Genomic DNA, 17,821 nt, shown 5'->3' with positions numbered 1-17,821 from the left:
GTTGATTCCTCCAGTTCCATTCTTCTTTCTCAAGATCGCTTTGGCTATTCGAGGTTTTTTGTATTTCCATACAAATTGTGAAATTATTTGTTCTAGCTCTGTGAAGAATACTGTTGGTAGCTTGATAGGGATTGCGTTGAATCTATAAATTGCTTTGGGTAGTATACTCATTTTCACTATATTGATTCTTCCAATCCATGAACATGGTATATTTCTCCATCTATTAGTGTCCTCTTTGATTTCTTTCACCAGTGTTTTATAGTTTTCTATATATAGGTCTTTAGTTTCTTTAGGTAGATATATTCCTAAGTATTTTATTCTTTCTGTTGCAATGGTGAATGGAATTGTTTCCTTAATTTCTCTTTCTGTTTTCTCATTATTAGTGTATAGGAATGCAAGGGATTTCTGTGTATTGATTTTATATCCTGCAACTTTACTGTAGTCATTGATTATTTCTAGTAATTTTCTGGTGGACTCTTTAGGGTTTTCTATGTAGAGGATCATGTCATCTGCAAATAGTGAGAGTTTTACTTCTTCTTTTCCAATTTGGATTCCTTTTATTTCTTTTTCTGCTCTGATTGCTGTGGCCAAAACTTCCAAAACTATGTTGAATAGTAATGGTGAAAGTGGGCACCCTTGTCTTGTTCCTGACTTTAGAGGAAATGCTTTCAATTTTTCACCATTGAGGATAATGTTTGCAGTGGGTTTGTCATATATAGCTTTTATTATGTTGAGGTATGTTCCTTCTATTCCTGCTTTCTGGAGAGTTTTTATCATAAATGGATGTTGAATTTTGTCAAAGGCTTTCTCTGCATCTATTGAGATAATCATATGGTTTTTATTTTTCAATTTGTTAATGTGGTGTATTACATTGATTGATTTGCAGATATTGAAGAATCCTTGCATCCCTGGGATAAAGCCCACTTGATCATGGTGTATGATCTTTTTAATGTGTTGTTGGATTCTGATTGCTAGAATTTTGTTAAGGATTTTTGCATCTATGTTCATCAGTGATATTGGCCTGTAGTTTTCTTTTTTTGTGGGATCTTTGTCAGGTTTTGGTATTAGGGTGATGGTGGCCTCATAGAATGAGTTTGGAAGTTTACCTTCCTCTGCAATTTTCTGGAAGAGTTTGAGCAGGATAGGTGTGAGCTCTTCTCTAAATTTTTGGTAGAATTCAGCTGTGAAGCCGTCTGGACCGGGGCTTTTGTTTGCTGGAAGATTTTTGATTACAGTTTCAATTTCCATGCTTGTGATGGGTCTGTTAAGATTTTCTATTTCTTCCTGGTCCAGTTTTGGAAAGTTGTACTTTTCTAAGAATTTGTCCATTTCTTCCACGTTGTCCATTTTATTGGCATATAATTGTTGATAGTAGTCTCTTATGATCCTTTGTATTTCTGTGTTGTCTGTTGTGATCTCTCCATTTTCGTTTCTAATTTTGTTGATTTGATTTTTCTCCCTTTGTTTCTTGATGAGTCTGGCTAATGGTTTGTCAATTTTATTTATCCTTTCAAAGAACCAGCTTTTGGTTTTGTTGATTTTTGCTATGGTCTCTTTTGTTTCTTTTGCATTTATTTCTGCTCTAATTTTTAAGATTTCTTTCCTTCTACTAACCCTGGGGTTCTTCATTTCTTCCTTTTCTAGTTGCTTTAGGTGTAGAGTTAGGTTATTTATTTGACTTTTTTCTTGTTTCTTGAGGTGTGCCTGTATTGCTATGAACTTTCCCCTTAGGACTGCTTTTACCGTGTCCCACAGGTTTTGGGTTGTTGTGTTTTCATTTTCATTCGTTTCTATGCAAATTTTGATTTCTTTTTTGATTTCTTCTGTGATTTGTTGGTTATTCAGCAGCGTGTTGTTCAGCCTCCATATGTTGGAATTTTTAATAGTTTTTCTCCTGTAATTGAGATCTAATCTTACTGCATTGTGGTCAGAAAAAATGCTTAGAATGATTTCTATCTTTTTGAATTTACCAAGGCTAGCTTTATGGCCCAGGATGTGATCTATCCTGGAGAAGGTTCCATGTGCGCTTGAGAAAAAGGTGAAATTCATTGTTTTGGGATGAAATGACCTATAGATATCAATTAGGTCTAACTGGTCTATTGTATCATTTAAAGTTTGTGTTTCCTTGTTAATTTTCTGTTTAGTTGATCTATCCATAGGTGTGAGTGGGGTATTAAAGTCTCCCACTATTATTGTGTTATTGTTAATTTCTCCTTTCATACTTGTTAGCATTTGTCTTACGTACTGTGGTGCTCCCGTGTTGGGTGCATATATATTTATAATTGTTATATCTTCTTCTTGGATTGATCCTTTGATCATTATGTAGTGACCTTCTTTGTCTCTTTTCACAGCCTTTGTTTTAAAGTCTATTTTATCTGATATGAGTATTGCTACTCCTGCTTTCTTTTGGTCCCTATTTGCATGGAAAATCTTTTTCCAGCCCTTCACTTTCAGTCTGTATGTGTCCCCTGTTTTGAGGTGGGTCTCTTGTAGACAACATATGTAGGGGTCTTGTTTTTGTATCCATTCAGCCAGTCTTTGTCTTTTGGTTGGGGCATTCAACCCATTTACGTTTAAGGTAATTACTGATAAGTATGTTCCTGTTGCCATTTACTTTATTGTTTTGGGTTCGAGTTTATACACCGTTTTTGTGTTTCCTGTCTAGAGAATATCCTTTAGTATTTGTTGGAGAGCTGGTTTGGTGGTGCAGAATTCTCTCAGCTTTTGCTTGTCTGAAAAGCTTTTGATTTCTCCTTCATACTTGAATGAGATCCTTGCTGGGTACAATAATCTGGGCTGTAGGTTATTTTCTTTCATCATTTTAAGTATGTCTTGCCATTCCCTCCTGGCTTGAAGAGTTTCTATTGAAAGATCAGCTGTTATCCTTATGGGAATTCCCTTGTGTGTTATTTGTTGTTTTTCCCTTGCTGCTTTTAATATTTGTTCTTTGTGTTTGATCTTTGTTAATTTGATTAATATGTGTCTTGGGGTGTTTCTCCTTGGGTTTATCCTGTTTGGTACTCTCTGGGTTTCTTGGACTTGGGTGATTATTTCCTTCCCCATTTTAGGGAAGTTTTCCACTATTATCTCCTCAAGTATTTTCTCATGGTCTTTCTTTTTGTCTTCTTCTTCTGGAACCCCTATGATTCGAATGTTGTAGCGTTTAATATTGTCCTGGAGGTCTCTGAGATTGTCCTCATTTCTTTTAATTCGTTTTTCTTTTATCCTCTCTGATTCATTTATTTCTACCATTCTATCTTCTAATTCACTAATCCTGTCTTCTGCCTCTGTTATTCTACTATTTGTTGCCTCCAGAGTGTTTTTAATTTCACTTATTGCATTATTCATTATATATTGACTCTTTTTTATTTCTTCTAGGTCCTTGTTAAACCTTTCTTGCATCTTCTCAATCCTTGTCTCCAGGCTATTTATCTGTGATTCCATTTTAGTTTCAAGATTTTGGATCAATTTCACTATCATTATTCGGAATTCTTTGTCAGGTAGATTCCCTATCTCTTCCTCTTTTGTTTGGTTTGGTGGGCATTTATCCTGTTCCTTTATCTGCTGAGTATTCCTCTGTCTCTTCATCTTGTTTAAATTGCTGAGTTTGGGGTGTCCTTTCTGTATTCTGGCAGTTTGTGGAGTTCTCTTTATTGTGGTGTTTCCTCGCTGTGTGTGGGTTTGTACAGGTGGCTTGTCAAGGTTTCCTGGTTAGGGAAGCTTGTGTCGGTGTTCTGGTGGGTGGAGCTGTATTTCTTCTCTCTGGAGTGCAATGAAATGTCCAGTAATGAGTTATGAGATGTCTATAGTTTTGGGGTGACTTTGGGCAGCCTGTATCTTGAAGCTCAGGGCTGTGTTCCTTTGTTGTTGGAGAATTTGCTTGGTATGTCTTGCCCTGGAACTTATTGGCCCTTGTGTGGTGCTTGGTTTCAGTGTCGGTATGGAGGCATTTGATGAGCTCCTGTGAATGAATGTTCCTTGGAGTCAGGAGTTCCCTGGAGTCAGGGTTTGGACTTAAGTCTCCTGCTTCCGATGATCGGTCTTATTTTTACAGTAGTTTCAAAACTTCTCCTTCTATACAGCACTATTGATAAAACATCTACATTAAAGATGATAAGTTTCTCTACAGTGAGGGTCACTCAGAGAGGTTCACAGGGTTACATGGAGAAGAGAAGAGGGAGGAGGGAGTTAGAGGTGACCCAAATGAGATGAGGTGAATCAATAGTGGAGAGAGTGGGCTAGCCAGTAGTCACTTCCTTATGTGCACTCCACAACTGGACCACTCAGAGATGTTCACGGGGTTATACAGAGAAGAGAAGAAGGAGGAAGGTAACAGAGGTGGCCAGAAGGATAAAAGGGGGGAATGAAAAGGAGGGAGACAGATCCAGCCAGTAATCAGTTCCCTAAGTGTTCTCCACCGTCTGGAACACACAGAAATTCACAGAGTTGGGTAGAGTAGAGAGGGGTTAGGGAGGAGACACAGGCGACCTGGTGGAGAAAAAGGAGGGTCCAAAGGGAGAGAGAGCGGTCAAGCCAGTAATCTCACTCCCTAGTGAAAAATGGGTCCTGAAGATTGGGTCCTTAAAGGTACAAAATTGGTAACAAATACATAAAAGCAAAAATTAAAAATCTAGAGTAGAGTTTGGAATTTCAAAAATACGATGTTAAAGAAGAAGGAAAAGAGAGAGAGAAAGAACGAACAAACAAAAACAAAGAAGGTCACGAAAATTATAAAGAAAGTACAGGTACAAAATTGATAACTAATACCAGAAAGCGAAAATTAAAAATCTAGAGTAGAGTTTGGAATTTCAAAAATACGATGTTAAAGAAAAGAAGAAGGAAAAGAAAGAGAGAAAAAACGAACAAACAAAAACAAACAAGGTCGCGAAAATTATAAAGAAAGTACAGGTACAAAATTGATAACTAATACCAGAAAGCAAAAATTAAAAATCTAGAGTAGAGTTTGGAATTTCAAAAATACAATGTTAAAAAAAAAATGAAGAAGAAAAATAAAGAGAGAAAACAAACAAACAAATACGAACAATGTCTCAAAAATTATACAGAAAATACAGGTACAAAATTGATATCAAATACCAAAAAGCATAAATTAAAAATCTAGAGTAAAGTTTGGAATTTCAGATATACAATGTTATATAAAAGAAGAAGAGAAAGAAACAGAGAAGAAGAAAAAAAAAAAAAAAGTTCACAGAAATTATATAAAAAAAAAACTATAGGTACAAAATTGATAACATATACCAAAAAGCGAAAATTAAAAATCTAGAGTAGAGTTTGGAATTTCAAAAATACAATGTTAAAGAAAAGAAGAAAAAACAAAAACAAACAAACAAAAAAAAACAAGGTCAAAAAATTATAAAATATATATATATGAAGTTTGCTGAAGAAGAAAAAAATAGGGTCTTTTTTTTTTTTTTTTTTGCAAAGTAATAGGTTATAAAAGTGAAAATTAAAGGAACAATAGAGGACTTAAAATTTTTTTTTTTTAATTAAAAAAAAAAAGAAAGAATGATCATAAAAATAATAAAAATATATCTAGGACTTTTTTGGTTTTTTTTTGTGTGTGGGTGTTGTGGGTTCAGTTCATTTTTGGCTAGTTCCTTGGTCAGATTTATATTTCTCAAGATCTATAGGCCCCTTCCTATGTAGTCCGTAGTAACCACAGGGTTTTGATCTATTGCCTGTAGCTTCCAAGGCGTTTCCCTCTGTTATATCTTCTTCTGTTTGCTAGTCTCTTCAGTATCTGGTTTCCGCCCTGACTCAAAGGGCACGGTGGAGGACACTTTTTTTTTTTTTTTTTTTTTTTTTAGGCTTACTTGTTCAGTCACGCTGTGGGGAGGGAGGGAGGGATGCTGCAAACAAATAACACTGGCGTGGGCTCGCAGTGCCTCAGCCACCCTGGGTCTGCCCCTGCTCACGGCGCGTGTAGCCTCCCTGTCCACACTGCTCGGACTCTAGGTTGTTCCGCCGGGAACAATCCGAGGCTGGCCCTGGGCTGCATGCACCTCCCAGGTCCAAGCCGCTCAGGTTCAGGCACTCGGGTAGTCCTCAGAGGCGCAGACTCAGTTGAGCCTGCGTTTTGTGCTCTTCCCAGGTCCGAGCGCCAATTTGCTCTTCCCAGGCGAGCGCCAATGCTGCGACTTATCGCCTCCCCGCCACTCGGTTATCTGGATGTAAAACCGGCGCACCTTCTCAGGCAGATGTTGACCGTCCAGACCCCCAAGAAGTTTTAGTTAGCAAAGAAGCCTGCTTACAATTTTATAGATAATGTCTCTCTGGGGCTGCGATTGCCCCCTGCCGGCTCTGGCTGCCTGTCACCAGAGGGGGAAGGTCTGCAGCCGGCTATCTCTGTTCAGTCCTTTGTTCCGTGCGCAGGCCTGGCGGTCTTAGGTTAGGGCTGGCTTTTCGCGTGGTAGGTATCCCACAGTCTGGTTTGCTAGCCCAAATTATTTCGCTCAGATAGCGCTCAGGGTATTCAGGCCAGATTCTTACTCTCAGCGATGCAGCCCACGCCGCGCCTCCCTGCCCAGCCCCGGTTTGCTAATGGCGGATGCAGGCGTCTGCGCTGCTTCTCTGCTGGGGGAGTTACCGTAGGGCTCGCAATCTGCGAGTTTTAAATTGTTTGTTTATTTTTTCTCCCTGTTATGTTGCCCTCTGTGCTTCCAAAGCTCGGCACAGATTCGGCAGTGAGAAGGTTTCCTGATGTTTGGAAACTTCTCTCTTTTTAAGATTCCCTTCCCGGGACGGAACTCCGTCCCTCCCTCTTTTGTCTCTTTTTTTTGTCTTTAATATTTTTTCCTACCTCCTTTCGAAGAGTTGGGTTGCTTTTCTGGGTGCCTGATGTCCTCTGCCGGCATTCAGAAGTTGTTTTGTGGAATTTACTGACGTTTAAATGCTCTTTTGATGAATTTGTGGGGGAGAAAGTGTTCTCCCTGTCCTACTCCTCCGCCATCTTGGCTCCTCCCTCCAAATAATAGTTTTGAAAAGTGGAAATCAGTTGGAATAAAATTCGAGCTTTACTTGCACCTGCGGGATTTGTTAACACAAAGCCCTGAGACCAACGCAGCAAAGCTAAGCAGCAGTGCCCTTTAAAAGAGTCATTTGTTCCCTGAGTCGCCACCATCCTGCTCAGCCCATTCACATTCTTCCTCCATTTGATTGTGACCACCTTGTTTCACCAATAAGGAAACAGAGGCCTGAGAAACTCACTTATTCAAGGCTATACAATTATGAAGCAACAGAACTTGACCTGAAACCTGAGTGTTCCTATAAAGTACCCTGAAGTTTCTCTAAGTGGCTGCTCTTCTGTATGTCTTGTCCCTGCCTGGCCCCAGAGCATCACCACTGTCTCCTCCAGAGCATGGCAACCACCCACATTTGTAGCATTCTATTTAATGCTCTGCATTGATGTGGTCCCTAATGGTCCTCAAAGATTTTACAGAATATAATTTCCCTAAGTAAAGAGAAATGACAGACTGGGCACTCTTCCAGTTAGGATGTGGAAAGCATGAGACATTGATCTCCCTCTAACACCAAGATATCATCAATAAGCTAGACAAATTACAAAGTCATATTTTAAAAACTCATCTGAACATGAGGATGCAAAGAAACCTCAATGTACTAAAATCCAGAATGTCCTTCCTGGGGCAGCAAAGACCCGCTGCTGCTTTCACCTCTGGTGGTAGGGAGAGGAGGAGGAATATGCCAGAGGTGGGGGGCAGGGAGGACGCTAAGCCTTTAACAAGCCTTTAGTGACTATGAGTGGGCTGACCTGACTGGTTGGAACCCCAGAGTCTCTAGCGTGAGTTGGAGTCTGGGACCCCAGGCCTTCCCTGAGTGAAGAAGGACAGTATGCCAAAGCTGGACAGGGCAGGAAGGCTGAGTGAAACCCCTCTGAGGCACTGCTGACCTTGAGCCACGGCAGAACATCCCTTGACCATGGCGACGGACACGACCACAGGAAGAAAAATAATCATCTGAGGTGCAGAGAGCCGTGGGTGGGACTGAAGAGCAAAGGAGATTTCCTGAAGCTCAGAGAGTTGACAGCAAAGCTGTAAAGCATAGCAAGCTCTCCAGAGTCTCGTGGATGCTAAGAATCCAAGCCCTGATGAAGGGCAAGTTCTGAGAGCACTCTTAAACTTTTGAAGCAGTGGTAAACAAACTCTAAAGTTGCAACCCAGTTGCACCAAAACCTAAGCTAAGGCACGCTGAGAATTCTACTTTGCAGTAGCAGATCATTCTATTGATCTTATAACCATGAGCCTAATTCTGAAGCTTGCAGACCCAAATGGATCAGGTGGAGCCAAATCCACCCCCTTCGCTGTCCAACTGTGCTCCAAGTGGCCCAAGTCATTGCTGGCAAGATTCACACCTCACTCCACAATTAGGGTCCACTAATAATTTGCATTTCTTCTTGGGATGCTGTGCATTTTTGTACTCTATGCAGTGATATGCTAAAGGAGAATCAAGAAGAGAGTGTTCCTCTTGGCCATAAAAAGGTATTCAAGACAGGCAGAAAGAAGATATATAGCTAAATACATATCACTTGACCTTGCCTATTTTATTAGAAAAGCATATCTTAAGAATTATTAGTTCTCGAAAAAGAATTCAGCATAACACTGGTCTTTATCTCTAAATATCTCATTAGAGACACTATTAATCTTAGTAGAACAGTTCCTGGTGCAAGATTTAAAGGATAGAAAATCATTATTTTCCATTACCAAACAGAGTTTTTGCCAGAAACAAATGGCCAGTGGGAGATTTGAAAGAAAAACAAATTTCTATTTAATTGAGCTAATTGTCTTCCTGAAAACCTACTAAATGGTTGCTTCCTTAATGAGTCAGGGAAACTCAGGATTTTCTTAGTGCTGTTGAGATCTCTACTTTTTCCCTTTTGGTTTTGAACCTGTTTCCTTCTCTGAACATTTGTAGCCTTTCTTTGTATATGATTTTTTAGGTTAACTCTGTTAAGTGTGTAGCCATTGGAGATCTAAGTCAAACCCAATGCAAACGATACCAATTTGAGTACTTTTATTTTGAAGAGGGGTCATTGCTCTATTGTAAATACCTTGGCATGCTTCCTGACGCTTCCACCAAAAAAAGATTTCTGATTTCAGTCATGTGCAGAGCTAGCAAGGGAACAAATGCTATTCTGAGGACAAGGAGGAAGCACGCTCTGTGCCAGGTGCTAATCCGATGGCTTTATATCTGTTAATTGTTTATTCTTTATATCAAATCTTAGAGATAGGTACTATTTTTAATCTTTATTGTATGGAAACAGACAGACACAGCTTCAGTTTTCTATTCCTGTGTTCAGTTCCTAGATCAGGGTTCAGCAAACTTTTCTATCCTAGGCCATTTAGTAAATACCTTAGGCTTTGCAGGACACATGGTTTCTGTTGCAATCACGCCTTTTGCCGTCATAACATGACAGTGTCCACAGATGGCACCCAAGCAAATGGGTGTGTCTTTGTTCAAAAAAAGCTTAATTGATGGAGACTGAAATTCGAACATCACATAATTTTCACAGGGCATTAAATTATTCTTTGATCGTTTCGGGCCATTTACAAATGGGAAAAAAAAAACCAACAAAAAACATTCCTAGCTCAGGGCTGTGTAAAACCAGACAGTGATCTGGATTTAGCGCACAGAGAGTCTAGTCTGGGGATCTCTGACCTAGATTAAAATGGAAACATCACTGCTGTCTAATCAGATCTAAATATCTGTCATCAGGGATGGAGTGCCTCATCACTGATAAGATGAAAAATGCTTAGAATTTGAAAAGTGCTTTTTAGAAGAACCAGTAGAAACCATGTCAGTTGGAAATGCTCAGCCTGGTATCCATGAGAGCAGGCAGATGGCCCTGGACCATATCGTGTTGTTAGTGTAGGTCCTGAGAAGCATGTTGGAACCAGGCTGCCTTGGATTTGTATTCACTCCTCCACTTAATACTTGAGTAACCTTGAACAGGTTACTCTTCCTCTTTAAGTGTCAGAATCCTCATCTATAAAATAAGCATAAGAATTCCTGCTTGATGAATATTAAGTGAAAAAAAATATATCTACTGCTTGGCAATATAAACAATTATATATTGCTCAGAACAGGAGAGTTTAGTAAAAGGTGGCTCTGCATGGATATCTGTTATATTCCTGACCTATTCTGTTTAATTCAGCAGTGCTTTTAGATTGTGTAATGCTTCACCCAGTAATTATTCTATTAAAAAAGGCAGGAATTATTTCTCTTTTAATCATTGTAAATGAATAAAATATAAAAGAGTATATGCAATATATGTGTAATTTAAAGAGTAGTTGAAAAACACCCATGACCCCATAAGTTTGCTTATGAATTAGAACAGTACCAGATGCTCTCAGGTCTCCTAACCTGACCCTCCCAAATCACCTCCCTTCCTTCTCTATGCTATTCTGAATTTTAGGTTATTCATTCTCTTATTTTGCTTTTATAAATATACTCTATACATCAGTAAGTAATATATACTTTTTTTTCCTGTTTTTGACATTCATACAAATGAAATCAAACTCTATCCATGTTTTTCACTTCCCCCCCACCAATATTATGGTTTTGAGGTTCTTCACATTGATGCGTACAGTCATAGGTGTTCATTTCTGCTTCTGTGTAATTAATTTTCTATCATATGAACATGTCACATTTAATGTATTCATTCTCCTGTTGATGGACATTGTCTCTAGGTTTCTGCTGTTATAAACAAAATTACTATGGCTTCTTGAATACTTCTCATAGGGATATAAGTAAAAGAGTCCCTAGCATAGATACAACCTAGGTGTAGAAAGCAGGTTCAGACCTGGGTCATGGAGTTTGCACAGTTTCAGCTTTTCTAGGAGATGGTAGCTTGTTTGCTGAAAAGGCTGCTCCCTTCACATCCATAGTGTATGAGTCCCCAGTGCTTCACAGTCTTTTCCCTTTCCTTTCCTTTTTTTCTTAAACTCTAAGAAGTGGAAGCACAATACCAGCTGAGAAAAGTCAACAAAACATAAATTACAAAGCAAGTGCGTATGTAACCACCACCCAGGTCAAATAGAGAATTGGTAATTCCTCAGAAGTCCCTATTTTGCCCCTTTCCAATATTTATCTTCTCCCTTCCCCCCGAAAGGTAATCACATCTCTGACTCTAAATATTTTAGTTTTGTTTTGCTAATTTGAAAAAGTCATATAAATGGAGTTCATTCAGTGGGTATATGTTTGTATCTGGCCTCTTTCATTCAGTTTTATTTTTGTAATGGTCACTCATTTTGTGTGTGAAAACAGCTGTATAGTGTTCCATTGTATATCCAATCTACTGTTGGTAGACATTCGTTTCCTATTTTTTGTTATTACAAATGGCACTCCTGTGAAAATTCTATGTGTTTCTTGATGCAACAGGTCTAGAGCCTGTTGTATGTATAATTTTGAGTGGAATTGCCATGTTATAGGTCAGTATGTTTAACTTCAGTAGATAAGTTTTTTCAGTTTTCCAGATAGTTCTACCAAATTACTCTTCCACCAGGAGTATATGACAGTTGCTTTTGCTGCACATTCTCATGAGTGCTTGGTATTCTTTTAAATTTTGGCTGTCAAATGAATGTGTAAATAACTTCTTAAAGTTTTTCATTTTCCTGACCTTAAAGAAGTTGAGGACATTTTCACGTGATTATTAGCTATTTGAATATCTTATTCTGTGAACTATGTATTCAAGTCTTTTGCCATTTTTCCTCCTGAGTTATCTTTTTAAATTATTTTATTGTTTGTTATTGATTTATTGGAGGCTTTTTTTTTTTGTTCTACATAGGAGTCCTTTCTTTATTGTACACGTTGCCAAAATCTTTTCCCATACTGGGGCTTGCCTTTTCACTTCTGGGTGATGCTCTGGATGAAAAGAAGTCTTTGAGTTCAATGGTGTGCTTTCCAGAGCTGTATAGCACTGCATCCCTGCTACCATCTGGGGTGGAGTGTTTGCAATTAGATGTTCATCATATAAAAGTACAGGAAAGTGGTCAGAAAGAGACCACCTAGGTAAGCAAAAAGTTCCTCACTTTCCAATATGAACTTCTAAATTATAACCTTTCAAAATTAACTTGTTCCCAGATTGAATAGAAAAGGTGTGCTTTAAAACTGAACTTGAATTTCAAGAATAAACAATGTTCAGTTTACAGAAACTATAAAACTCTTAGAGGAAAACATAGCCAAAACACTCTTTGACATAAATGGCAGCAAGATCCTCTTTGACTCACTTCCCAGGGTAATGGAGATAAAAACAAAAGTAAAAAAATGGCTCCTAATTAAACTTAAAAGTCTTTGCATAGCAAAGGAAACTATAAACAAGATGAAAAGACAACCCTCAGAATGTGAGAAAATAATTGCAAATGAAGCAACTGACAAGGGATTAATCTCCAAAATACACAAGCAGCTCATGCATCTCAATATCAGAAAAACAAACAACCCAATCAAAAAATGGGAAAAAAATGTTTCTCCAGTTTTTGGAGAAACAGACATTTCTCCAAAGAAGACATGCAGATGAGTAATGAACACGTGAAAAGATGCTCAACATCACTCATTATTACAAATATGCAAATCAAAACTGCAATGAGGTATCACCTCACACTGGTCAGGATGGCCATCATCAAAAAGTCTACAAACAATAAATGCTGGAGAGGTGTGGAGAAACGGGAACCCTTTTGCACTGTTGGTGGGAATGTAAATTGACATAGCCACTATGGAGAGCAATAGGGAGATTCCTTAAAAATCTAGGAATAAAACTACCAGCAATCTCACTACTAGGCATACAAAATTTGAGAAAACCTTAATTCAAAAAAACACACGTACCCCAATGTTCATTGCAGCACTATTTACAATAGCTAGGACATGGAAGCAACCTAGATGTACATTGGCAGATGAATGGATAAAGAAGCTATGATATGTATGTATATATACATACACACATACAATGGAATATTAGTCATAAAAAGGAATGAATTTGAGTCAGTTGAACTGAGGTAGATGAAGCTAGATCCTGTTATACAGACTGAAGTAAGTCAGAAAGAGAAAAACAAATATATATTAATGCATATATATGAAATGCAGACAAATGTATCTGATGAACCTGTTTGCAGAGCAGGAATGGAGGGCAGACCTGTGGACACAGTGGGGTAGGGAAAGGGTGGGATGGTTTTTGAAAGAGTTGCAATGAAACATATGCAATACCATGTTTATAATGGGTAGCTAGTGCAAAGTTGCTGTATAACACCAAGAGCTCATCCTGGTGCTCTGTGACAACCTAGAGGAGTAGGGTGGAGGAGGGGTTGGAAGGAGGTTCAGGAGGGAGGGAAGATATGTATACTTGTGGCTGATTCACATCATTGTACAGCAGAAACCAACAAAACATTGTAAAGCAATTATCCTCCAATTAAAAAAAAAGCCAATATGCAGCTTAGACAAAAAAGGCTGACAGTTTACCACTAAGGGGAATGGCCAGCTCTCTGGAGCAGAGGAGCTCTTCTTAGTATGGGGCAGAGTAAGAGGCTTTCATGTGAAGCAGCAGGATTTCCTGGAGCAGAGCTGATGGCCTGTGGCTGTGGGAGGCACTGAGCCAGCTGCTTTACCTCTAGTCCTGGTTCTCTTTGGCCTCCATCTGGGTCATTGAGCTGAAGTTTTGCTTTGAGGGCCACTGGAGTGGGGTGCTGCTTAGGAACATGCCAGTTAGCTCAGCTTTGTGCTTTGTTCCCCGCCAGGGGGTAGAGTGAGTGTATGAAAGAGTGAGAGAGAGAGAATAGAGACAGTGTGTATGTGAGGGTGGGGTGGGCATGGTAAGAAGGCAGGAAGCCCCTAATATTTGGATTCAATAATTTGCTTTATTTTCTGGTGAAACATAGGCATTTACTTCAGGAACTTATGAGAGAGCTATGAAGAGAGAAATACCTATATATTTTGAAAAAACTTTCAGAAATTCCCTTTTCCCTTCTCCAACAAAATACTTGGTGATTTTCTTGAATCTTTTGTTACTTTGTGAAGAAGAGAAATAATTATGACTATGACTTGAAAAAAAAAGAATCAAAGAAATGATCCTGATGGATTTGATGGATTGAAAGGGTCATATAGTGCCGAGCGGGGTGAATAAATAAAGAGGCGCCTTTTATATATATCCCAGTGAAATTTCAGAACACCAAAACTAAAGAGAAAATCAGGAAAGGCTTTAGAAAGACTTAAGTCTCCTAAAGCAGGAGAAGGCAATGGCACCCCACTCCAGTACTCTTGCCTGGAAAATCCCATGGACAGAGGGGCCTGGAAGGCTGCAGTCCATGGGGTCGCTGAGGGTCGGACACGACTGAGCGACTTCACTTTCACTTTTCACTTTCATGCATTGGAGAAGGAAATGGCAACCCACTCCAGTGTTCTTGCCTGGAGAATCCCAGGGACGGGGGAGCCTGGTGGGCTGCCGTCTATGGGTTCACACAGAGTCGGACACGACTGAAGCGACTTAGCAGCAGCAGCAACTCTCCTAAAGCAGGTGTTTGAGTTAATCCCTCAGGAATATATTCTGTAAAGGATGAATTTAAAGATTATCCCCTCTATTAAAAGAAAAAGGTAGCATTTCTGGCTCCCTTCCCTTCCTTCTCCAAGTCCCTGTGGATAATAGAAAATGTATTAGAAAGCAGATGCAAGAAAGACTACCATCTTTGAATCAGCAGTACTGTGGTATCTCTGGAAGATAGGAAACAAATGGAAGGAATCCAGGTCAAACACATATAGAGAATAGGAGTGGTTCTGTGTACTTCTGGCAACAGATAACGGGGCAGCCATCATGGTGGGTGCATTTGGCACATTGGTTCCCTTGTGCTAAGTCATAGGCAATAGCAGGCTTGAGCTGGAGGTACTTGTATGGATAATACCCTGAAGGAACTACAGTCTTCAGCCTGAAATCAAGTTACTAACTCATACTCTTCTCATATGACATGTCCTGCCCTTCCCTACACCCTCTGGAGGCCATTGTACTAAACAAATAACATAAAATACAAGGATGAGCATCAAACCAAGAATCACCAAACACTTACAAAGGAAACATCAGTTCATTGAATAAGACACTCTGATGCAACAAACCAAAGGGCGGTCACCAAGAAAGTAGTATTAATGGAATCAAAGGGATTGGACTTTAAAAGAAACCAAGTAGATATCCTCAGAGGAGAAAGAAGAATTTATTTCATAAAACAAGAACAGGCATCTATTTCAAGAGCCAAGTAAATATTACATTGGAAGTGAAACATTTAATTGATATTTTAAAAATCACTCATAAATGGAATGAAAAATAGGATGCACACAGCTGAAGAAGAAATTAAACTGGAGGCTTGAATAAAGAAATAATTTGGAATGTAATATAAAAAGCAGATTTAAAGAATGAAAGCTTAAAAAGACATAGAGGATAATACTAGGAGTTTCAAGATCCATTTACTAAGGTCTCTCAAAAGAGAGAAGCAAGAGAGAGTGGTTGAGGTGAGGAAGGAGACTGTGAAGAGAAGAAAAAAATCAAATGGCCAAAGATGAGTTGTCTGGGGGCCTCCCTGGTAGCTCACTGGTAAAGAATCCGCCTCCCAGTGCAGGAGACACTGGTTCAGTCCCTGATCTGGGAAGACCCCACATGCCTTGAAGCAGCTAAGCCCATGCTCTACATCTATTGAGCCCATGGTGCTCTAGAGCTGAAGCTGCAACTACTGAAGCCTGTTGAGGTCTAAAGACTGTGTTCCACAACAAGAGAAACCACTGCAGAGAGAAGCCCGTGCATTGCCACAAGAATGCAACCCCCCACTCGCCGCAACTAAAAACATGCAGATCATGCAGCAACAAAGACCCAGCACAGCCAAAAATAAAGAAGGAAAATTAGAAAAAGAAGAGTTGTCTGATGAAAAGTGTCCCTATAGTGCTTGGGTTTCCCAGGTGGCTCAGTGGTAAAAAATCTGCCTGCCAATGCAGGAGACACGGGTTCTATCCATGGGTCAGGAAGATCCTCTGGAGAAAGAAATGGCAACCCACTCCAGTATTCTTGCCTGGGAAATCCCAAGAACAGAGGCGTCTGGGGGGCTGTATAGTTCATGGGGCTGCAAAAGGGTTGGACACGACTTGGTGACTAAACAACCACAGTGCTCATCTTGACAAATGAATAAAGATGTTCCTTAGACGTATCAGGGTGAATATTCAGAGTAAAGAGATCTTGAAAAACTTCACAGAGAAGAAAATTGGGATACTGTTTTGATTAGAAGCATAAGGACTCTTAGCTGTCTTGAGGGAGTGGGAAGGGAATCCATCTTGGGGAGAGGCATGCATGGAAATAGAATTAATATTGCAGTATAGTTCTATTGTGAATATAAACCTGAATTCCTGTTGTTAGCAAACTCTTCTTGGTTGCTCAGGTTACTTACTATCCTTGGAGAATGGTTTGGATTCTCTATGATACATGTGAGATATTAATGTTAGTCAAAAGCAGAGTCTTTGAAATGCTGCATAATCCTTGTTTGGAAGCTAGCCCTGAAAGGACTTCACAGCCATCTATATTTGCAGCCCCCTTTCTCTTCCTGGGGCCAAGACCTTGTTTACCACCCTGGAGGACACAGCTCAGACTAGAAATGGCTGAGATTTCCTTTCAAAATCCAGGGCTTTCCGATAGAATGGTTGACAGCTCTTCTTTCCTGGATGGCTCTGTTTAGGCTGCTGATAGTATAACACTTTGTACCCCAAACAAGAAAAAAATGCCCTATATCCTGGAGAATCTTTTGAAATAAGTAGGAAAGAACAGATGCTGAGTTTTAGTTCGTATTAAGATTGGATTTGCAAGGGCCTACTTATTGGTAACTTGATAACCTTGATTTAACTGTCCTGGTCACTGGAGTCTTTACAGCACATGTGTGTTTATTATGGAACAATTAACCAAGGAACACGGGCTAAGATTTCTTAGCAAAAGCTGCTTGTGAGGGGAATAATGACCAGTTTATTGATCACTATTTCTATAGGGATTTCTCTCTTGATTTAGTTAAGAATATATTTTATTGATTGAAGGGACCCCATGGTTCTGTTATTTTTCATGTTAACTCCCTGAATCTTGTGTGATTTCAGAGGGCAGAGCCCACCTGTTGCTGAATTTAACTTACTCCTGAAAGCTCACACTTTGGAAACCTATGGGGTGGATCCTCACCCATGCAAGGTAACTACCTCTCTCCACAGGTTGACAGATAATGATTGTTTCACCCAAAAGACAGTTAATTGGTATACAGGCCTAAAGGAGCCCTTCTAGGATATTCCCACAGCCTGATCCATCACCCCTAATGAGAAGGGACAACAGTGTCCTGCAGTCATACATTTGGGTAGTTGATTTTCTCCATTGGAGTCTTCTAATTGCTTGCTCATCCACTCATCCATCAATTGGATGGTTTTACCCCCTGAGAAGTTGTGGGATCCTAACAGGTTTGTTTGCAAAGGCCATTGCCAGCAAGAATGCAGTCTTTAACAATGGGTAAGCAGAAGGAAGGGCTTCCCAGGTGGCGCTAGTGGTAAAGAACCTACCTGCCAGTGCAGGGAGATGTAACAGACGTGTGTTTGATCCCTGGGTTGGGAAGATCCTCTGGAGGAGGACATAGCAACCCACCCCACTATTCTTGCCTAGAGAATCTCATTGTAGAGAAGCCTGGCAGGCTACAGTCCATGGGGTCGCAAAGCGTTGGACACGACTGAAGCAACATAGCACACACACAAGTGGAAGGGAAAATCTTTTAATTGATCTTTAGAGTATATATTTTTCTTTCTTCCTTTA

At 39.6% G+C, this 17,821-nt stretch overlaps 1 protein-coding gene across 2 annotated transcripts in view; it reads left to right on the top strand.

Annotated features, from left to right (window-relative positions):
• The window catches only part of FRMD3 (FERM domain containing 3), a 351,285-nt gene that overhangs the window by 238,137 nt on the left and 95,327 nt on the right, over window positions 1-17,821 (top strand). For both annotated transcript variants that reach the window (XM_070795032.1, XM_019966466.2), the window contains exon 7: window positions 17,128-17,215. In XM_070795032.1, coding sequence (XP_070651133.1) covers window positions 17,128-17,215 — 88 coding nt within the window. The remainder of the gene's footprint in view (window positions 1-17,127; window positions 17,216-17,821) is intronic.

Source organism: Bos indicus, chromosome 8, assembly GCF_029378745.1.
Source record: "Bos indicus isolate NIAB-ARS_2022 breed Sahiwal x Tharparkar chromosome 8, NIAB-ARS_B.indTharparkar_mat_pri_1.0, whole genome shotgun sequence".
Lineage (NCBI taxonomy): Eukaryota > Metazoa > Chordata > Mammalia > Artiodactyla > Bovidae > Bos > Bos indicus.
This window is presented reverse-complemented; position numbering and strand designations above follow the sequence as displayed.